Source organism: Carassius gibelio, chromosome A15 (assembly GCF_023724105.1).
Source record: "Carassius gibelio isolate Cgi1373 ecotype wild population from Czech Republic chromosome A15, carGib1.2-hapl.c, whole genome shotgun sequence".
NCBI lineage: Eukaryota > Metazoa > Chordata > Actinopteri > Cypriniformes > Cyprinidae > Carassius > Carassius gibelio.
In genome coordinates, this window is record NC_068385.1 from 12,211,524 (window position 1) to 12,233,971 (window position 22,448).

Consider the following 22,448-nt stretch of genomic DNA (forward strand, 5'->3'; position numbering starts at 1 on the left):
AGTGAACTTTACCATATATGTCTTGTTATAATTAGCACAGTACAGTTAAACAAAATTCCATGCAGATGATGAGAATCTTTAAAAAGTTTGGCCTATTATGGTGCCTAGTAACCCATGTTTCCACTGTCAATGAACCTAAAAAAATTAAAAACAGTTACAAGACTTGCTGCCACTCCCACTTGAGCACCTGCTCAACCAGTCTGACCGGTCTTCTCATCTGACTCACTGATACAGTGTTACGATTTAAGGCACTCTCTTTATTATCTATTTAAGGCCAAAAGCCTGGTTTTGCATGTATTGAGCACAGTCGTAACATATTCAAACATCATAATACACTTCAGCTGAAATGCAAACAAATGTGATACATCTGGTACTATTTGATTCTTTTACAGTACATGAGCTCATAGGTTTAGTATGTGTTTGGACTATCAATCGTATTGAATGTTACACCGCATTCCCTTTTGTCGGTAACTGGACAGGCAGGATCATTTCTTTCTACGAAAACCTAAAAATGAATACATTAAAACCTACTTGCCTCGGGGGGCCATAAACCCTGCAGTACCAGTCCAGTCAATGACATACCTGGGCTGAGCTAATAAAAGTACTTCCCATTACGAACGACACCATGAAAAAAACCCTAGACCTCAAGATGTGCCTCAGGCTTTCTCTACAATCTCAGAATGATAACAAGCATCTGAAAATCCACCAGGCCTCACTTCAGAGCAGGGCTGGGATGATTTGTGTGGTTTAATTTACTGAAATAAATGGCTCAAGGGAGCATCGGACATATTTGCATTCATTTTAAATTCCCTTTAAAGTTGTTGGCCTCATTTTTTGCAATTTCGCATCACCGAGGACAGCAAAGAGACCTTTGGCAACAGATTAGAGGACATTATTAAAATCGATGATGCTAAAACAATCCAAAACAAATTAATCTTCTACTGGGCTTTTATTGTTCCAATACAAAACGTAGAAATCACATAACCTTGGTGGAAAACGTGTGCACATGAATATTTAAGAGTGTGTGGACAAAATGTTCTCGTTGCTCTTGGCATCAGTTGATGTGTGGCATGCTGCTACGCAAAGGTACAGTCCAAAAGACAGATTTCGATGCCTGCGGCCACTGGCAGAAGATGAACTCCGTGGTGTTTCGAGAGCACACATGCATCGCCACACATCTCTCCATGTTCTCCAGGGGCCACTTATTTGGATCCGAAGTAGTCGACCACCCCGCTGCCCTTCAGGCCATCGAAGAAGAAGAAATTCCTGTGTGGAGCATCTCTCTGAGACAGAGCCTGTCGAACACATGCAAACAAATCTTCAGACACGTCAGACGCCAAAGACCTTGAATTCTCTAATTAACTGCTTTGATCGAACGCATCAGACTCGTTCTCTGTTGTGGCGACAGAGACTGATGGGCGAGGGGCAGCGAGAAACAGAGAGCCATATGCGAATTGCAGCCTGTTTCATCATGCAGGGAGATGGCGAGACAGCCTGGCTTTACTCCACCGCCATGTGGGTTCAAGGCCTGCCCAGCCACCGAGACAACGGCGTTCACTCCATCACCCCATTCAGCCCTGATCCCCACCCTCACGAGGACCCCACCACATCCCGGTTCGCGCTATGACATCACCCTCCAAGAGAGATACTGACGTTTACAAAATACCGTATTCTGTTGTGTGAAACTGGAGCGAATTTGCGTTTTTACATGGCCTACCACTATACTACAGCAGATCCTCTTACGGTCCATAATCCAGGTGTCATTATCCATTCAAGACCGACTGATTACATCACTATGCATTAGCTTATTTAATCTCGTTCGGTTTATGGGATCACTATGAGAAGATTTCAGGCGCTCTCCGCTGGATTTCATCAGTGACCGGAATATTACCTCGTCATTTCTGGCATTTACACACCGTCAACAGATAAAACTTTTGGACTTAGCCCAGATTCTGATGGAGAGGGCAGCTGCCATACGCTTCTCACTGCGCCTCATCAGAAAAGTCACTTTCGCTGCTAGTGAAAATGGAGGCTTTCATGGTTGCGCGGAGAACCAGACTGAAAGGTGGTATGGAGGAGGAAAAGCAAACATTTCATGTAGAAGTAGGACGAAAAAAGTGAAAGAAACCAAACCTGCAATGAAGACTTCAGACATGTAAATGGATCAAATCAAAGATCTCACCTTGACTAACTCTTGTCCAAGAACTCCTCCGACTACAGCGCACACTGGAGCCATCTCAGAGAAACAGTAACTGTGAGGACCAAACACAAGCCAGGACTAGTAGTTAATTTGGAAAGAAAAGCCCAAAATATACTTCAGTTTTTATGTTTGTGGTGTATTCAGATCATGTTGGAAACACTGTATAAATACGTTTTAATGCACATGAACCCAAGTTGTGGACGTATCAGTGAGAAAAAAATGGTGAACATAATAGATCTAAAGTGTATATTGACTGTAAATTTGTTACAATTATTACAATTTATATTTTAATTTCCAATAACTACCTAATTTAAGTATTTTCATTTGTTTGTTCTTGTTCCAACTAATCAATTTATTTTTCGAGTGTGAAACTGGCTATGCAAGTGTTGCCACCTTTTGGAATAACTAATTTGTGCAACAAAAAAAAAACGAAAAAACAATGTGCATGTGTCATATGCGCCTATTAAGCTGATGACAAAATATATGTTGCACACACACTGTATGTCTACCCTAGCATATGTGTATCAAGCAAATATATTTTGAGCTAAAGTCAGAGGATACTGATATTAAGAATGTGTTTTTTTACATATTGTAGAAGTGGTGTTTTTTTTAGTATGATATGCTTCAGTTTTTAGCTAAAGTGTGCATGAAGTCTATCTCAGAAATTCACTACAGCCATCACATTCAAGTGGGTGTGTCTGGACGATACGCTTTTTTTTATTATTTTTTAACTCTACAGCAGTATCTGCAGCTATTTTTGACCGCTTTTAAGATGGCGCAAATAGTTAAAAATAACCCATCTTTTAAAAAAGCCTGCATTCAGTTCCGTTCTGTTCCACTCTGTCTACTTGAGAAACACCCAGTCGGGGTCTGGTGAACCTGAAACCAGACGTATTATTATGTTCAACTAGCTGTTCATGAAACCCACCCACTAGATTCTCACATCCCTAGCTGGTAAGAAAGAAACACGATGGAGAGAATGAATGTGAACACCATGTTTCTGCGTCTGTAGGTACCTGACAAAGGTATTGGGAAGAAGTTCGGAGCTCAAGCCCATGGTCTCAAGAACATCATCACGGATTTGCAAGAGCAGCTGAGAGTCTTCAGCAAAGCTGTCTGGCTGAGGATCACGACCTTTATCTGTACGAAACTTCAGAAGCACTGTTGGAAAAAGTAAGAGAGACTGAGTGGGGAAAGAGTGGGTTTCCACATTTAAACAGGACGTAAGTGGAGGAGAGATGTGTTTGAAGATTTGTTTAGCACGTGAAAAGGCATCAAGCCCCTTTAGGCTATTTTCCAAAGTATCACTTCCCCTTTTTGACTGCCCACCAACTACAACACAATGAACCCCAGCCCACTGCATTTCCACCTGGCAGCGTAGCACACACACTTACATCAAAGAAACACACACCCGCTCATTTATCTTATCTCACACTATCTAGCACATAGATGAAATTTTATGTTTCATAGCTTGATCGAAATTTTCTCCAGATTGTGAAAACCACCTCCGAGGGGTTTGGAAAAACAATCATTGATGTAGTAGTCGCACCACTGGGGTGACAAAACCTCAAATAAATCAGTGAGTTAAGACCGAGGAAACGGCTCTTCCTCAAAAGCTGTTTGAACTGATGCGTGGTACTTTTGAGCACAGCGATGCATTTAAAGTCTTGCTTCAGTGCACAAATAGCAAGTGTTGTTTTTTCCATAAATGTAATACTAGATGTTTAGGGAGGGGCGGAGGTGCAGTCGGAGTCTGTTATAATGATAGAGAGGTGCGGAGGTGGCATGTTTTGTTTTTGAGATCCACTGCACATGACTGGCCATGGACAGCCTGTGATGGAAAATGAGCCAGTATCAGCGAGGACACCAGGTGAGCACTAGTATGAAAAGAGAAATGTTGACTATAATTACAGATCAACAGGCCCTCCCCCTGATAACGGTGGACCACAGAGTGTAGGAGGAATCTGCAATGTCTTCAGTTGCCTGTAACAAAAACTGTTTGCACCTTGTATAGTATATATAATAATGTTGCTTTTTTTATTATTATTTGTGTTAACTGAATCGATGTTTGTGCTTCACATGAAAGTTTAACATTAAAACTTTTACTCAGAAATGAAACATTGGAATGATAGTAAGGATGATTTACAAAAGATTTCAATTTCAAATAAATGTTGTCCTTTTGAACTTCTTTATTAAATCAAAGAATCCTGAAATAAAGGCACCACAGCTTCCACAAAAACATTGATTACAATAAGAAATGTTCCTTGAGCAGCAAATCAGCATTTTAAAATGATTTCTAAAGGATCATGTGACATTGAAGTCTGTAGCAATGGGTGCTGAAAATTATATTTGTCCATCCCAGGAATAAATTCTATTTTAACATTTATTAGAACAGAAAAAGTCATGTTAAAATAGAAAAATATTTTACAATTTTACTGGAATTTTGATCATATAAATGCAGCCTCGGTGAGCATAAGAACCTTCTGGAATGTAGTATGTACCTGAAGATCATTCCTAAAGTCATGAGTTATTGCATTGATTCAATTTAAATATATTTTGAAGGCGTACCTTGCAGAAGGAAGTAGTCTACGGGAATGCGCTTTAGATTGTTTTTGGCCTTCTCATTAGACCAGTCCACCTCTAGTGCTGCTTTGAGAGAACAGAAACTGATGGTCTATATAAAGAGAGGTGGAGGTTACATTAACCTAACTTTAAATGGCCGTAGATGTGAACAGATACCAAAGCTGCCAACACACCCACCTTTTTCGCCATTGTAGTCTCACTGGGGTCAACCTTTGGTTTCTTTGCCTCTGGACCATCATTGGCCTCATTAGACCCTTTGACCACTTTGGGCTTTTCCCTGGTAAGTTTGAATGGGATCATCAGTTTTTTCCACATGAAAATCAAACACAACCTCCTTTTCATACACATTTTTCCAGACTTACTCTACATAGTGATGCTCCTGGCCAAGGTCAGAGAACATGTATCCATGATACCCAAACACGTCTCCACAGAAGACCTTAATGTTCCTGGAGGCACAGAGCTGGTCCACTCGCACCATGAGGTCTTTGGAGCACCTGGTCAGACAAACCTGAACAAAACATTAAACAATGTGCATTAATATGTGGTTGTTTCCAAACCAGTGACATTGATGGGTTCCTTAAAACACATCTTATTTGTACAACCAGAAACCGAACAAAGGTTTTGCAATGACAGACAACTGACCAGAGCATTTACACTCTTATCCAGTGTCCCAAACCTCTCAACCCCCCAATTCTGGGTTTGAGATAAGAATGGGGTGGTGTATTAACACCCATATGAGATACCGCTGACGTGTGCCATGATGCGTTAACTGGGTGGATCTTCAAGGATGGATGAATCATGACTTTATCTGTTTACCATTGATTTTGGTTGTTTACTTTCCTCATCAGAACACCACCTGTAACCTCGTTACTTAAAGTACACCTGAAGAGAACAGGTTATCTAAGCAGGCCTTTTTCAAAGGATGTTCTAAGGTTATGCAATCCAACACTGAATTATCAACAACACTTCTCAGAAATCCTGTTGCAATGAATTACTGCCCTGAGGAGTATCACCTTCACTGGTTCATCTGGGACCAGGGTGCGTGGAGAAACATTATGAAACATGTGGCGAGACATTGTCTTTTGACACATTCTTCCTGTCAGCATTATGTGCCTCCAGGCAGCTAGATGTCTCAAAAGAACACATCTTTATCAAGCAGTGACCCCTAGAGGATGCAAAGAAACAAGTCATGCCACAAAGGAATATAAATGCAGCAGCTACCATTTGCCTCTGCTAAATAGCTGCCACTTGGCATTACATGACGTCTGTGCTGGCAAAACTTTAATTCAATTCAAGCGCTTGGCTTTAATCCTCTGCTATCTTCAGTCCTTCAAAATGTGAACAGCTCCTTATGAAAACCTAGCTCTCCACTCGCTCCCTACATGAAGACTTTCTGCTTGACCTTATCCAGGAGCTCCATGTTTGTTTTCTATTGGTGAAAAAGGACTGCCAAAACAGCTCACTCTATATAAATATTCAACTCTGGGAACACAAAAAGAACATTTTTGAAGGATATATCTTTGCCACTAATTTCTAATTAATGACAAAAAGCACTTTAAGAGGATCATAAAAGTGGTCAATATGACTATATTCCATGTCTTCTGAATCAGTTTGATGGCTCTGTGTGAGAAAGAGACTGAAATTTAAGTTTTATGGAGCTTGCAAGCTCCTGTGACCATTATGTGTGATTATGGAAAAGAATGTTCAGTACATTATTCAACATTTCTTTCTTTCTTTCTTTTCTTGTGTGCTCCACAGAAGAAAGTCATACAGGTTCAGAAAAACATAAGTGATGCTATATTCTGCTTTTTCTCTGCGCATTTCCACAAATTAAGAAAAAAAAAAAATCTCATGCTTGGTAAATTATATTTAAAAGTCATAGATTAAACGTCTAAATAATAACAAGTCATAATTATTAAATGATAAATCATAATTATGGCATACAAAGTCATAAAAAGTAAAAAGGGATGGTCATAAAACTGAGAATTGTCAAAACAAGAACACAAAGTTCAACATTTTTTGTTGTTGCCATAATAACAATTTTAATTACAATTTTAAACTTTGTATTTCATAATTATGATTTGGCATGTCATTTTCAACTTTTTATTTCATAATTATATCTCATAATGTCAACTTATGTCATAATTATCAGACATGTCATATGATTTACCAAAACATTTGTTTTTGTGGCAGAAATTGGCCTCCATAAATAGAAATTGTTAATTTGTGATTCACCAAAAACTACATAATTTACCTCAACATCTGCTCAAGCAATGCCCTGTACTTGTTGCACAAAACATCCTTGTACTTCTTCTGGTCTCAAATGATTATTTCATGCAAGTACAATTCATCCAGACTTGGCTTCCTCTCGACTAAACTTGCACTGTATATTAAGACATTGCCTGAAAATAACACCACAGACAAGAGAAGACAAAGGCATTCACTTCTCAAAGAAATATCAAGAGAAACAGATAAAAGAGAATAGATGATGTTTAAACCCCCCTCCTCTTTCTGTGTCCCACCATCGCTTCCCCCTCCTCCTGAACTCTCACTAGCACTCCCAGAGGGAGGCTTCAGACAGCTCCCAGCCAGAGAGAAGATGAAAGACTGCCTGTCTGCGCTTTGAACAGGCTATGTATGCTGACTGCATCTTCCACAGCCAACAACAGAGTCCCGATTTAAAGAAAATATGGCCTGGAAAACATCATACGCTTGGAAAAGAGCACACGCTTGGAAAAGTCCAAACCAAGTCTCAACTAAAAGTCTGTGTCTAGATCTGACGTTGGCTGTTCACAGATGGGTTCACACTGAGGTTGAGGGGAAAAACAAGGCAAAAAAAGAAGGTGCAAACACATTCAATGAAAATGATCAATTGTGTATAGAGACATCTAGTGGACACGAAAGGCACAAGGTAAATACTGTATAAATAATATACCGATTAACCTCCATCACATGAAATATTCTTGTGTCCTTTTTTAGTTGGTAAAAAAAATCATACAGTAATTCAAAACTTAAAGGGGGGGTCAAATGCTCGTTTTTACTCAATATCCTGTTAATCTTGAGTACCTATAGAGTAGTACTGCATCCTTCCTAACTCCAAAAAGTCTTTAGTTTTATTATATTCATAAGAGAAAGATAGTCTGTACCGATTTTTCCCAGAAAAACACGACGGACTGGAGGCGTGACGTGTGGGCGGAGCTAAAGAATCACGAGCGCCAGGAGGCTTTTGTGTTGAGAGCGTTTGGAAGCTGTGACACCGTGAGGACAAAACCATCCAAAACAAACCATGGCTAACAGTCAGATTCAGCATATATTTATGATCCAGAATCAGATCCAGAAGCTGAAATTTAACAAGAGCAGCATCAGCAACAATGTCTCTAAGTGGTATGTACTGAAACTGTATATATTTGCTTAGCGGTTTTGGAAAATGACTAAGTTCCACTTTGTCGTCTTTTTTTTTTTTTTTATAAGCTGTAACGTTACATGTGGAAAGTGCAGTTTCATGACAACATCGCATGTTGTTTACTTGATGTGCTTACGCGCTGATAGCTAAGTTAACAACACAGAGATATTTGAAGCAGTTTTACTCACCGGCTGCGGTTCCAACACACGATCATGACCCTTTTTCGTTGGGACTGTATTATCCTTAAGAAATAAACAATGTGCAAACCCGGCGTCAAACGGCGTCAAAGCATCTTCGAAATGCAGGGGAACAAACACAAACACTTGCATAACTCCATTGATGCTCTGTAAAAATAAACTCCATCCACTGGTCCCTTAATGCTGTTTCTCTTTTGGTAATCTGTGCAGGGTTGTCTTGCCCTGGCAACCAAAAACACACTCCTTTTGTGACATTTCGCGACGCTCTCACTCTGATCAGTGAATGTCTGTTGTGCTCTCAGTGCTCTGCTATACGGGAGCGTGTGCTCTTCCGCAGACGTGCCCTCAGGAGCCATATAAGGAAATTCCGCTCCATCTAACGTCACACAGAGCCATACTCGAAAAAAACTTTCCGAAACTTGTGACAAACCGGAAGGAGTATTTTTGGAACAGAAATACTCCTTCAAACGTATAACTTAATTTTTGAAACTTTGTCCATGTTTAGCATGGGAATCCAACTCTTTAACAGTGTAAAAAACTCAGTATGCATGAAATAGCATTTCACCCCCCCTTTAAGATTGCCTGTTGGTCTTGTGTATGATTTAGTTATGTCAATATACAAATGATCCCGTAAAGCTGCTGGTTCCGGCACTCACCGCATCAAACTGGAAGAAAAAGTCATCCGGTTTGCTCTCCACGGCATCGGTGTCTGCCTTCACTTCCACCATTGGGTTGAGTAACTGAGCTCTGTCCAAAGAGGCCTGGGCCTGGTTCTGACCATCTGCATCCACAGGGATCAGGAACTGAGCACGTCTAGACTCCTCTGTGACCTGATTGATGGAAGCCAAATAAGACCAAGTTATGTACCTGTTAAGGTGCTGTTATGAGTAGAAAATGTACAGGAATAATTCACTAAAATCCACACAATGTTATTCCAAAGCTGTTATGTCTTCAGCGGAACACAAAGCATATGTTAAACATCTATGGACTGATAGCCTCAGTCACCATTCACTTTATTGCACCTCTTTTCCATACAATAAAAGTGCATCTACCGTCATTCTGCCTTTTATCTCTTTTGCTGTTCCACAGAAGAAAAAAAGTTTCTGTATGATACCTGCTCATAGTCCAGGAGGGTCAGTCCTTTGACCCCAGCCAAAATAAGGTTCTTTGCTACTTCTGCACCAAGACCCCGGAGACCAACAAGAAGCACCCGTGATCCCCTCAGTCTGAAAATGTAAAACATTTATGCATTTCCTTTATTATGTTCATCATATTGTTTATTATTTATGCAAACCTAGTCCAAAAATGTAGTCGTGGAGTGGCCCTAATACACCATTTTTATTTCATATTTTCATGCATGAAACAAAATGCAAATAATCCATTTAAAATAATTCTTATGATTAATGCTAGAAAAAGCGTATGCATTATTCTTAAAAACACAGCCTACAAACACCTTAAAATATAATATGAGTACAGTTGTTCTTTATGCACGAAACAGTTTTAAACCAACCTCTTTTGAGCATCGAGACCCCAGAGACGAATCTGACGATCATACTGTGCAGCCTCCTCCTCGCTGATTAGATTGTCTTCTTTTTCGATGGTATCAATCATTTCAAAATATTGTCTTTTATTGGTATCATGTAAAGGACTGGTGAGAGGTTAGTTTGACTATTCTACGCTCTGTTTTTTTCCCTACTTGCCCATTCAATGGGAAAGAAACGCCGCTTAGTGTTACTCGTTGAGGCGCGCAATGATGACGTGTGAGCGGTGGGAAAGCGCCAGATTCAGAGCTCAACAATAAACATATTCCAGCAACTCTAAACATTTATTTATTTATTATTATTTTTATTCGTACCATGTATATTTGCATTAATTAATGATTGTGTGTTCTATGTTTACCTCACCCTTGTTTATAATATCTAATTTCACAAAACAATAGACCACATAGAAATAGAAAAAGAGTATGGTTTACTGAGTCAATTATGTTTATCTACATTAACTGGAAATGCTGTCCTTTGCCATTCTGTTGTAATCTAACTACATATAAAAAATAAAGCGTCTTTATTTTTAAACATTGTCACCGAATTATTCAAAGTCAGTATATGTTTATACTAACTTGGTTTTAATTTTAAACATGATATAGCAGTGTAATCTACGAAACTTAAGACAAAGTGTACAGTACACCACAGTTTAAATCAGTTTATATCATTAAATTATTGTTTACTTGGTGCATGTTCACAAAATACAATACTATTTCAGGAACAGTTGAATGTTTCATAGTGTAAATATCTAGGCTAAATTATTTCTAAAGCAATGTTGCTGTTCACTAGCCACCCCCTTCTCGAGCCGATCGGTCACGACGATCACGTCACAAAAGCCCGCCCCTTCTCCTTGGAGAAGAGACGTCGCCATTTTCAGTGAATGAGTTTCATTTCACATCGCAACTGTAGGACGGAGAACCTCAGGAACATTTTCAACCTGTTTCTCTTTTAAACTGTTAGTGGGGAATTGACTACTATGAACTGAATCTCTTCCTAAAGCCAATCAACACTTAGCTCAAAGTCAAGTAACGCATAAGACAGTTGATTTTCTGCACTGAATGTAGTACGTTAGAGGAAATGGCTGTGGAAAGCATGACTGTCCATCCAAACTCCCCAACAGCCAACCACGAACACAACAGTCTTCTCACTGACGAAAGGTCGAGTAATACCATCATATTTCTAACCAACTAATGATTTGTCCTTTGCTTTTTTCCAAAAACAAAAAGCACGGGCATTTGCTTTTTTTCTTTCAAAGGGATTAAAGTCGCCTTTTCTGGGAAGCGTACAGAGGTAACGAAACGCCATCTTGAAGCGCTACACAGCGCAGTCTGAATCAGGAAAACATCCAGAATATGACCAGATATACATTTTCAGTCACTTTTCGAAGCTTTTTAAGCGATCGAAGACCAAGGGCCACCACTACGCCCAAACGTTGCTCCAGTAACTCAATGTTTTCATCACAGATAGAGAACAAACGGACAAATGAAAAACACGGTCTTTGGTTAATAACGTGAACCTAAAATGCGACTTGATTACAAAAGCTAAATGTATGTAATATAGCGGGGACATGGCAAAATGCATTCCTGCTAACGCATTAAGGATTTGTATCTTTAACCATCGCGAGGCCTGGACAAAGCTAAAGCTAGCACTGCTAACCCTTAAATACAACAACACGGCTAACGGCAGCTAATGGATAGCGACGGGCTAGCGTGGTTTATAACGTGTCCGCTTGATTAATCATTCTTTTGTTTAATTTAATTAGTCATCGAATATTGTACGATTTAGTTTATATAGTTATTTTACTAAGCGATGTTCATTTGTAACAGTTTAGCACTTAGCATTCGCGCTAAATGACACGAGCTACGCACTTAGATCTATTGAGAGACGTCACTTGAATAAATGTGTTTGAGTTTTGCGTTTATATATCTAAGTTAATAACGTTAACGTAATCATACCTCTATATTTTCGATTAATAAGTTATTAGTTAATTATATATATATTAGTTAATTATATATATATCGTAAAGCTATTTAGGGAATAAATCGCATTTTAACGTCTCATTAATTTAACTTTAGACATTTTAATGATACGAGCTAATGAAAATTATTTGTTCCCCTATTTTAAAGTTGTTTTGGCTGGTTCCTTAAGTTCTCCACGTCAATTCATTTGTTTACAGTAGAAAGTAATGTAATAACGTATGTTAATAATTTGATGCATATTCCATAGTAGGTTTCCCTCTTTTTACATGTTCTAGTTTTGTTGTGATCTAGTTAGCCTTATGTGCACATCCATCCCTCATGAACCAGTGCTTTCTCCAGTGTCTCAAAAGCACTCAAGTTCTTACCAAAACATGAAGCAAAACACAAAGGTGCTCAACCACACCACCAATGTCTGCAAGTGTCTAAAATGCAACATCTCACCTCCCTTGAAAGTAATTTATGCATAAATTAGTATGTCACGGTAAGTATTTTCAGTTCATTGCAAAAAAAATGAAAGGCCAACATTTTGTAATCACAATCTATTTTCTTGGCTGTGAATGTGCCTTTTTACTTGAACTCTTACAGTGGGAAAAAAAGTAACTTTTTTTTTCTTTTATAAACTAGAGTTAGTTATCAACCTGGCTGCCAACACTATATGCATAAGGAATATATTATTTTTACAGTTGTCAGTTTTCCCCAAGGTGCATTAATAATATAAGTAAATAATACAAGTGTGGCCCTTATATTGTCTGACCCTATTATTTTTGTCCCTTCAGTATATTCTGTGACTCACAGGAGTGAAAGATGTGAAGTTGTGTTTGTTGAGGTCTCTTTTCCCTCTCTTAGATAACTGCTAAACTTGTAGATTTTTATTCACAATATGATATAAATTATTGTTGCACGGAGATGAAGAGATTTGTAGTTAATGCATTGATAATTCTTGAATTGATTCCCTCTGTAGTACTTTTAGGACATTAACTGTTCAGAGAAGCAGATGACATAAGTTTAATCTCATTAAATGAAAGTTATATTTCATAGTCAAAATGTTTTCAGTTGCTGATTGCTTTTTTTGTACTAGTAAAAGAGACTGATATACATTTTAAGCAGTATGCAGATATTTCAGTTGATTTAACTTTAGTGGTAATAATTTAATCTTGTGTTGTTTGAGTTTTGTCTCACCCACAGTTTATCTGGTAGCACATGTGCTCTTGTCAGAAGTTGCATTACACGGACCTGTTGTTTTTATAGGCCAAAGTTGAGGGGTTAGGTGATAATGTTTTGTCAGTGCATGATGTAAAAGTGCAGCTGTGTTTTCTTTGTCTTATGTGGCAACTCTTTATCGCTGGATAGGAGTTTTAAAGGGCTGGCCTGCCTGAATGTAATGTGTTTTCTGTATAAACGTAAACTGAAATACAGTATTGCGTCTGTAGATTGGAAGCCCTGTATAAAAAGAGATCTGAATGTTTGAAGATCAGTTAAGACATCTCAATTTGCTTAGTTATCTGGACTGTAATGACAAGTGAATTGTTAAAAACCAGACCAGCGGAAATCGTCATGTCAGAATTAAGAATGAAGGCCCTCCTAAAAAGCAATTAATAGATTGAATCTTCTGTTCTGCACAGTTTATCACAACAGTATACTTTATGCAAGTAACCTGTTATCATATACTGAGAAGCAAATAAGAGTTCTCCAATGGCAGTGAGTCATAAAGAAAAAAGTGATTTCCTGCTTAGTCCTGTTCAGAGTTGTGACACTCTTTTTGTATTTTTTTCAAACAGGCAAGAAGAAGGTGAACTGGAAGAAGGCGAGTTGGAGGATGATGGCGGAGAGGCACAGGTCCCCAGCGGTGAGGGAGCTGAACCCCAGGATAAACCTCGCCGAAGCAAGGAGCACCATGCCAGTGAATCAGATGAAGAAAAGTCACATCGGCGGAGGAGAAAGAGAAAAAGGGAGAGAGAGCGTGAAAAAGAAAAAAGGAGGGCCAAGAAAAAGCGTAAATCAAAGCACAAGGTAAGTGTTTTTGTTATGTTTTTGAAAATTATTTCTTATGGTTATCAAAGCTGCATTTATTTGATCGAACTACAGTTAATATTGTGAAATATTACAACAATAACACTTTCCTTTATATATATATATATATATATATATATATATATATAAATTTATTTCTGTGATCTGATTGCAAAGCTGAATTTGATCAACCATTCTCCAGGCTTCAGTTTTACATGATTATTGGTTGACTGATATGGGAAACTGTGATTTTCAGAATTTTTGGATGAATAAAATGTTGAAAAGTATAGCGTTTATTTGAAATTGAAGTCTTTTGTAACATTATAATTGTCTTTAGTGTCACATTTGATTAATTAGATTAATCCTTGCTGAATAAAAGTATTCATTTATTTTGAAAAAAATCCTACTGACCACAAACATTTGAACTACAGTGTATATCTTCTTGAATGTATTTGTGTGTAATGCAGCGTCACGAATCCTCCAGCGATGAGCACTCGGACTACAGTGACGAATCAGATTATAGTCCAAGTGAAAAGAGGAAGTACAGGGAATATAACCCTCAGTATCCTCCCACTGTGAGTAACACATTCTTTCTGGTCAGGTCTTGATTTATTTAAAGTAACTCACATAACACAAGAACTTCCTAGACCGGCCATCCAGCCAATCAGATTAGGTTTTAATCCCAGCCTGTATTTTGGTCTGTATTTTTAGTCTCAAGGAGGTTACCCTCCTGCTCCCACTGGTCATGGAGGTCCCATGCCAAAGAAAGGTGGCTTCATGAAGATGGACAAGCAGGGTTATGGTGGCTATGATGACTACGAGGAGGAAACATATGAAGGTGAAGAGGATGAGGATATGGGTGATGATGATTATGATGATTTCACAAAGGAACTGAACCAATACCGCAAGGCCAAAGAGGTGGGAGGTGGTCCACGTGGCAGAGGTGAATGCTAATTTCAAAGCAATAATTTTGCTTGAGTGGTCTTGGCTGAATGTTTGGGTTCATATTAATCATCAGGTAGATGTTTGGAGCTTGACCTTTAGTTACAATATCAAGTTGGTACAGTATGACAAGTGTCACATGTTCAGTGTCTGCATACTTTATTATCTGACTAAAAAAGGTGTGAATTCACACCAGTGTGTCAGCATTTGTGATACATCTGCTGACCCTTATTACTTTCACACAGGTGGCAAAAACCGCATGAAGAACCTGAGAGGTCGAGGCAGAGGAATGAGGGGACGTGGTGGGAGAGGAGGAGGCAGAGGGAGAGGACGGGGCAAAATGGGAGGAGAAAATGATGATGGTGATGGCATGTACGGAGATGAGATGGAGGTGGGTAATACTTCACAAGTTATTAACTTTATCAAGTTATTATCAGGAAATGTTTTGATTTCTAAGCCTAGAAAACGATATTACCGAAATCTTAAGAAAACGCCTTAAAAACCATAAATGACTGGAAAAGATTATGCAAATTAAGTAAGTCAGTTTGTCTTTTACTTAACCTATTTTTTTTTTTTTGGACAGTATGGAGATGATGATTATGAAAACATGGGTGACGATGACTATGATGACTACTCAAAAGAACTAAACCAGTACAGGAAATCAAAGGACAGAGGGCGGGGTGAGTTCTGCTTGAATAATAGATGTAGGATTACACCTAAAACTCAGATCGGCATGAAAAGCAAAGTATTATTTGTACGTATCCACGATAAATATCAGCTGATATTTAATTCACAAGCTTGTCAGTGAACAGCAGCTCTGTGTAGTAAATGCTGCTCCATGTGAAATCACAGAGCGACATTTACTGCGAGCAGAGTGATTATTAAATGCCCAGAGCGTGGAGGGGAAATTATTGCCTATCCAAAAATCTAATCTTTTACTCTGCCTGTGTTAATTTGAGTCTTGTTAAAGTTTGAAACCCTTGCCACCAAGATGCTCCTCTGTCGGTCACGGATTATGGAAAGTGAAACTTAAATCTATAGGGGTGGTTGGATTTATTCATGCACGTTATAATATTTCTTTGAAGCTACTTTATTTTAGATTCTTATTTACTGCATTATTTGAATAGGCTGTATATTAACTTATTGGGAGAAAACCAGTAGTTCTATGCGAAATCAGACATGTGAGCATGAGCACCCCCATATAGCCAAAATGGAACGATCATAATAACCCGTGAATATTCGTCTTTGAGATTTTTAGTTGAATCAGGCTCTTATCGAAGCATCAAATCTTCGACTATTCAGGGTCACCCTTACTCATTTCTAACCTTAATTTTTTTTTTTGTTCTTAAGGTGGAAAAGGTGGGCGAGGTCGCGGGAGAGGCAGAGGAGGTCGAGGAATGAACCGGGGCAGAGGGAGAAATCGAGGGAGGGGCCGTGGAGGAGACCATGGTCCTGATGAAGATAACAGCGGAGAAATGGACATGGGGGTAAGACATTTCTTTCAGATGCTACACTTGGTTTATAATTAATCAACAGAACATAAATTGGCATCCGAATAATTTGTTCTCTGACTGCTTTAGGACGGATCTGGAGGCCCGAGGAGGAATGATCAGGAGAAACATGGGCCTGAAAAGAAGGGGAAAGCCATCTGTAAATACTATATTGAGGGCCGCTGTACATGGGTAAGCACAGTTAACCAACTTTGGAAGATGTTACAGATAAAATTGATTGAAATCTATATATATGTGTTTTGAGACTTGAAAGAAAGTTTTGTCTGTTTACATCAATCATGTCTGACTGTGTAAAATGATGCAAAATTACATGACTTTGTGGACAACATGAGTTATTTCTGTACTAAATGCTGTCAATGTATCATCAGGGTGACCACTGTAACTTCAGTCATGACATTGAGCTGCCTAAGAAGAAAGAACTTTGCAAGTTCTACATCACTGGCTTCTGTGCGCGAGCAGAAAACTGTCCCTATATGCATGATATCCTTTGGTCATTTTGCTTGGTGGTATTATCATTGGCATTTATTATCTATATAAGGACATTTTAAAGGTAAAGAATTTTCATGTGTCGAAATAATTCCCTTGACTTCACTGCACGTGATTTCCCTTGCAAGCTGTTCCATACTACAGGGAACTGTGTGAATGGTGAGGAGTGTATGTTCTCCCATGAGAACCTAACAGAAGATACACAAGAGCTGCTTGATAAGGTGATCTTCACAGATATTTTAAAATTGAGATGTGGTTTTCTCATTTTTTCTGGGCACTTAGAGTTTGGATAAAAGCGTCTGCTAAATGATTAAATGTAAATATAGAGTAACAATGCTCCTATTTTTCATTGAAGATGCTGGCAGAGGATGCAGAAGCTGGTGCAGAAGATGAGAAAGAGGTTGAGGAACTTAAAAAGCAAGGCATTAACCCTCTTCCAAAACCACCCCCTGGTGTTGGCCTTCTCCCAACTCCACCAAGACTTACCCCGGGGGACTCCTCTGCACCCATGGACTTCGGAATGCCTGGTGCCCCACATGGTAATATCCCTCCAAGTGGTCCAACAGCTCCAGGCCCTGGTGCTGGGCCAGTTCCTGGTCCTGGAGTTGGACCATGCCCAGGCCCCCCTCCTCCCTGCCCAGATGGAGGCACCTTCCAAGGGCCACAAAACCCCAGTGGTGGTCCTCCGCCATCTATGGGTCCACCGCCTGCTTGTGGAGGAAATGCTGGAAAGAAGATTCCATCCTTGTTTGAGATTGTGGTCAAGCCCACAGGACAGCTTGCACAAAAACTGGGTGTCAGGTTAGCCATCTTTTTCTTTGTCAAGTCATCTTGGTTTACTTACTGGCCACATACAAAATATACTGACACAGATGTATTCTTTACAGAGGACCAGGTCCTGGCAATGCTGCTGCAGGACCTCAGGGACCTCCTGCAGGTCCCCCAGGTGTACCTCCACCTCGCTTTCCTGGCCCCCCACCACCAGGACACATGGGACCAGGTGGTCCTCATGATATGCCTCCGATGGGCCCATCTAACATGAACCAAGGTCCTCCATCAATAGGCACAGGACCGCCAATGATGCAGAACTTTGGCCAGGGAGATGGACCACCAAATGGAGGCATGATGCCTCCAGGTGGTGGAACATCTGGTAGCAACTTCTATGATAACTTCTACCAGCAGCAGCAAGCCATATCGATAGATGGAGGTGGAAGAGATGGTGAGTTCATGTTCTGTAAAGTTAGAGCAAAGCATAGTTGCATATAAGTATTAGTTAGACATGTTTATCCAAATTGACTTTTATCAGTTCTTGAACTACCTGAGAGTGGGACTCTTTGGGATGTCTTTGTTGTTGCTCGTACCATGCTCTAGCATTTGAACTAATGTTGGCTGGTTTATAGTACTCTACTTCTGAAACATGAGATTAGTATTCAACTTTATTCTTTGCCTCCCGGTACAGGTGACAACTTTCAAGGTGTGGGTGGTGGAAACTTCAATGATCAGTCATCTGGGAAACAGAATTCTGGAAGCATAGAGGGTGCAGCTAATGTAGGCTCTTCTAATCAGCCTGGGATAGCAGTGCCAGATTTCCTGCCCCCAGCGCAGCGTATGCTGTTTATGAGACTCCAGCAGAAACAACAGGAGGATGAGGAGAGAGCCAGGAGGCTGGCTGAGGGAGGAGGAACTGAGAGGGAGAATGAAGGTACTAATACTAAACATTGCCTGTGATTACAGCATTTAATACTATATCATAAGACATACACTTTCAGCAGAAATTACATGCATAGCTTTAATACAATAATGTTAAATTTTTAACAAATTCTTGTAAAGTACTTTGGTATTAATTGAAGATTCTTTTATAAAGAATGTTTTTTAGATTTACATTTTGTCATAAAATAGCTGAGGTTTTCAAAGCGCTTACTTCAAATGTATATGTTGCCAAGGCTTTTTCTGGGAAGGAAACATCTCAAGGGGGCTCTGCTCAAAGCTTGACCCTGCCCAGGACCTCATAATATTGTAAACATTCTCTGGCCTGTGGTTGTGCAAGCGTGCTATAAAAAATATTATCTCTCCACTAGATGGTGCTTTTTTTGCACCGAGTGAAACTTACAGAGGCTGATGATTTCAGATGATATTACCAGCAAAAGAAAATCCCATTGATCTTTGAATCTCTGCACTTCCATTTACTTTCAGGAGATTCAGCAAACTGGTATTCCAGTGAAGATGAGGACGGTGGTGGTAGTGTCACTTCCATTCTCAAAACCTTGCGGCAACAAACCCAGACCCAAGGCCCTGCCAAGCCGGATGGAGTTCCCAGTGACCCTCGTCTACTAAAGTCTCCACCTGCACAGGCACCCAGCCGACCAGCAGACCCCCGACTGGCACGAGACCCACGTCTATCCCGCAACACAGACTCCTCTCAGGCACCTGAAGCCAGTGCTTCATCCTCTCTATCTCCTACCCCTTCAGACCCCCGTCTTGCCCGGCATGCAGCCACCCATACCCCTAAACCCGAGCCCCCATTTGTGTACAAACCCCCGCCATTAACCGCTCCAGCCAGTAATGAGGAAGAGGAGGGTGAGAGAACGCTGAGGGACAAGCCCGTGCCCATTCCCCTTGACCCTTTAATGGGCATGGCTTTGCGTGATCCCCGCTCCCAACTACAGCAGTTCAGCCACATAAAAAAGGATGTAGTACTGAGCAAGCCTTCATTTTCTAAGGCAGTGCTGTGGAGTCCTGAAGACCTCATCCCTATTCCCATTCCTAAACAAGACTTGCTCCCATTGCCCCCTGGCATCCCACCAGTTACCGCCATAGATCCTCGTATGTCCCGCACACAGCCCCAGCAGCACTCTGTTTCTCTCCCTCCTGCTGTTCCTTCTGCTGAGCAGTCGAATCAATCCTCCTCTTCCCTTCCAGACTTTGAGCTGCTCTCCCGCATCCTCAAAACTGTCAACGCCACTTCATCCAGCCCTTCTCAAGGTGCTTCTACAGGAATCTCATCTCCTCCATCCGTCTCTGCCGAGAAGCCTGTTGACCCCCGCATGGCACGAAAAGTCACTGCTGACCCCCGACTCCAGCCACAAAAATCTGCTCTCAAGTCCACTTTGGAGGCATCTGCTCCTCAAGGATCTCCCCCAGCTGCCTCCTTATCTCCACCTTCCTCCAGCCCCACCATCGCACCTTACGACCCACGGCTGCTATCAGCAGGAGGGTCAGTTCGAGGGGTGGGTGCTGGCGGTGTAGGTAGCAGCGGCAGCAGCAGCAGTAGTGTGCTGAGCGGCATCAGTCTGTACGACCCTCGGACTCAGGGCTCAGACAAGGCAGAGGGTTCAGGGGCCCCTAGAAACACTAGTCCTCCCCCTGAGCCCAAGTCAAGTGAAAGTACAGCGACTACATCTAAACCGAAATCTAAAGAGCCCCTGTTTGTGCGCAAGTCTGCATTGGACCAACCGGAACCAGAGAAGAGCTCGGCGGAGCAGACAACGGATCGCTACAACAGCTACAACCGCCCCCGACCCAAACCTTCACCTTCGCCCAATGCAGGGACTGCTGCAGGAGCCCCTGCTACAAGCAGTCCATCTACAGCTGGTCAGGGCCCAGCTGGTTCTGCAGAGCAGCCCGCAGGAGTCCACAACCTTCCTGTTTCCTCATTATTCACCATGGTAAAGCAGGTCAGCAAACCTAGCGGCACTGGCAGCCCGTTTGGTGGCAATAGCCCCGTACAGCCTGAGGTGGCAGAACAGGACAATGGCTCTCTAAAAGACGTTTTTAAAGGCTTTGACCCCACAGCGTCGCCGTTTTGCCAGTGAACTCTTCTGTGTCGTTGTGAGCCACTTAAGGACTTTTTAAGTGTGGCTTCACAGATATCCAATATATAAAGATATTCACCCTTGCCAGGTGACACACCACAGTATTCACATATAGATTTCTATTGGACGGTTGGGATTGGGAGGGATTGTATCTGTACTAGTAGGAGAAAGATAAAAAGTAAATGTCTATTTTAAAACCAAATGAGAAACGTTTAAATAAAATGTTAATTTTAAGGACCTCTATGGGAGTGTACATCTAGAAACACTGAATTACATTAATTTCGGCATTACGAAAGGCCAACATTTTCATCAGCCTATACCAGACCGGTTCATTGGATTATGACCCATTACCCCAACCATATCATCCTGCTTGAGTCTGCCGGCTGACTTTTTCATTCCACTTGGCTTTAGGGCGACTTCATTTACTGCCACTCCTTTTGCCTCCGGCAGTGGAGCTGAACTAGTTCATGTTGTTCTCCGGCAAATTTCATTTGCTTCCCACCAGTGATTTAGATTCTTTTAAGAAGTTTTTACTCCGTTTCTTCTCTGCTTAGACTAGTAAGCTCATTTTTCATGTCTGTATGGATGCCCCTTATATTCCTATTGCTTCAAATTCGTGCTAAGTCTGTTGATGCCACTCCAGAGATGAGACCTACAGTTGTATGTGTTTGTGTCACATGTGAGATCATTTTAATTTATTTTTTATACCTAAACAGTCTGTTCTTTTTTTTCTTTTTACTTTTTTGTAACGTGGCTGTCAGATTGAACAATTTTATGAATGTTTATATATATATAAATATATATACCTATACAAGTGTATAGTACATATGATTGCATCTGGTTTGTAAATTAATTTGAATTGTGCAACAGCTAATGTTGATGGAAAATATATCATGTCAGTCTTTTTCTCAAGGCTCTGTCACTCTTCCCTGAAACAGGTGATATTTCTCAATGACTTCTCTGAAGTATCTCATTTTTGTGTGTGTGTTTTTTGGGTTGCCTGCAAAATGACGGCTATGTAAATCGAATAGTGTCCATATTTGACAAAAGGTAATTTTTTGTAACCATGCATTGTAGGTGAAGTTGTGTAATATTTAATAAAGGCAATACCAGATTGAAAACGAGCAGGACCTCAAACAACGGGTGAATCAGTGTTGGTTGAATCTCGACTCTTCTGTCCATCTGTGTGAGCATGATATGAGTCATTTCCTCTAGATTCCAGTTTTACGACATTGCTTACTCTTTACTGTTGGTTTACTTTTACAAAGGTGTAAGTGCAATGTAGGTTACCTTTTTTGGCACTTCATTCATCCTCAGTGTCAACTAAGGAGAAATCTCAGTTAAGTTAAAATTGTGTTTGTCACAGTGCTCAACAGTGTCATTTGCTGTTAGGTTGAACCTCCCTAACATGAGAAACCACAGGAAAAGATCCTATTTTACTTTGTTTTACATTTAGTACACTGTAAACACGTTTCTATACAAGGTTCTGCCACATCCTGCTGTTTTTGGCAACTGGATCGGCAAGAGTATTGATTTTCTTTGGAAGGGAAAACTGGCCTTAATTAAACAGAGGCTAAATTTGCGTAATGTTCTTATAAAGTAGGTTATTTTAGCCCAGATCCTTTGTTTTAAACTGTATGCAAAGCTTTTAACTACAGCTGCCGCTCGTGGATATGTACCATCAACACTAATTGAAAGTAGAATAGTTGAAACTTCACAAGCAATGAATTGGAATGAAACAAATCAATTTAAAGGATTGAGTAAATATGGTGTTCATGATATTA

General features: G+C 40.4%; 2 protein-coding genes across 4 annotated transcripts; one reads left to right on the top strand and one right to left on the bottom strand.

Annotated features, from left to right (window-relative positions):
- Positions 1 to 930: 930 nt before the first annotated feature.
- On the bottom strand, positions 931 to 10,418 carry LOC128029217 (SUMO-activating enzyme subunit 1-like). The gene is made up of 9 exons (XM_052616849.1): positions 9,894 to 10,418; positions 9,498 to 9,609; positions 9,040 to 9,213; positions 5,146 to 5,291; positions 4,961 to 5,060; positions 4,769 to 4,874; positions 3,217 to 3,361; positions 2,183 to 2,252; positions 931 to 1,295 (listed from the first exon to the last, which is right to left on the bottom strand). Exons 1-9 carry the CDS (start codon positions 9,992 to 9,994, stop codon positions 1,203 to 1,205), a joined length of 1,047 nt encoding a protein of 348 aa, XP_052472809.1. The 5' UTR covers positions 9,995 to 10,418; the 3' UTR covers positions 931 to 1,202.
- Positions 10,419 to 10,738: 320 nt separating this feature from the next.
- On the top strand, positions 10,739 to 21,804 carry LOC128029216 (zinc finger CCCH domain-containing protein 4). Of its 3 annotated transcripts, none has more exons than XM_052616846.1 (14): positions 10,739 to 11,081; positions 13,682 to 13,913; positions 14,381 to 14,488; positions 14,625 to 14,856; positions 15,101 to 15,246; positions 15,439 to 15,535; positions 16,206 to 16,342; positions 16,436 to 16,537; positions 16,735 to 16,846; positions 16,964 to 17,073; positions 17,208 to 17,653; positions 17,740 to 18,071; positions 18,312 to 18,554; positions 19,046 to 21,804. In XM_052616846.1, exons 1-14 carry the CDS (start codon positions 11,002 to 11,004, stop codon positions 20,662 to 20,664), a joined length of 3,996 nt encoding a protein of 1,331 aa, XP_052472806.1. In that variant the 5' UTR covers positions 10,739 to 11,001; the 3' UTR covers positions 20,665 to 21,804. The 3 variants fall into 3 exon arrangements, with proteins under 3 accessions (XP_052472806.1, XP_052472808.1, XP_052472807.1); XM_052616848.1 differs by having other exon boundaries at positions 10,795 to 11,081; positions 14,625 to 14,751; XM_052616847.1 differs by lacking the exon at positions 10,739 to 11,081 and adding an exon at positions 11,119 to 12,384.
- The last annotated feature ends 644 nt before the right edge of the window (positions 21,805 to 22,448 follow it).

Bases quoted from the DNA above. Each gene is read 5' to 3' on its own strand.
- LOC128029217 (XM_052616849.1), bottom strand. From the start codon at position 9,994: ATGATTGATACCATCGAAAAAGAAGACAATCTAATCAGCGAGGAGGAG. The intron at 5,292-9,039 runs GTGAGTGCCGGA...TGTTTTGTTCAG, and splicing joins TTTTCTTCCAGTTTGATGCG to GTTTGTCTGACCAGGTGCTC. The intron at 1,296-2,182 runs GTGAGATCTTTG...TGTGTTCGACAG, and splicing joins TTGGACAAGAGTTAGTCAAG to GCTCTGTCTCAGAGAGATGC.
- LOC128029216 (XM_052616846.1), top strand. From the start codon at position 11,002: ATGGCTGTGGAAAGCATGACTGTCCATCCAAACTCCCCAACAGCCAAC. The intron at 14,857-15,100 runs GTGAATGCTAAT...ACTTTCACACAG, and splicing joins AGGTGGTCCACGTGGCAGAG to GTGGCAAAAACCGCATGAAG. The intron at 16,538-16,734 runs GTAAGCACAGTT...ATGTATCATCAG, and splicing joins TTGAGGGCCGCTGTACATGG to GGTGACCACTGTAACTTCAG.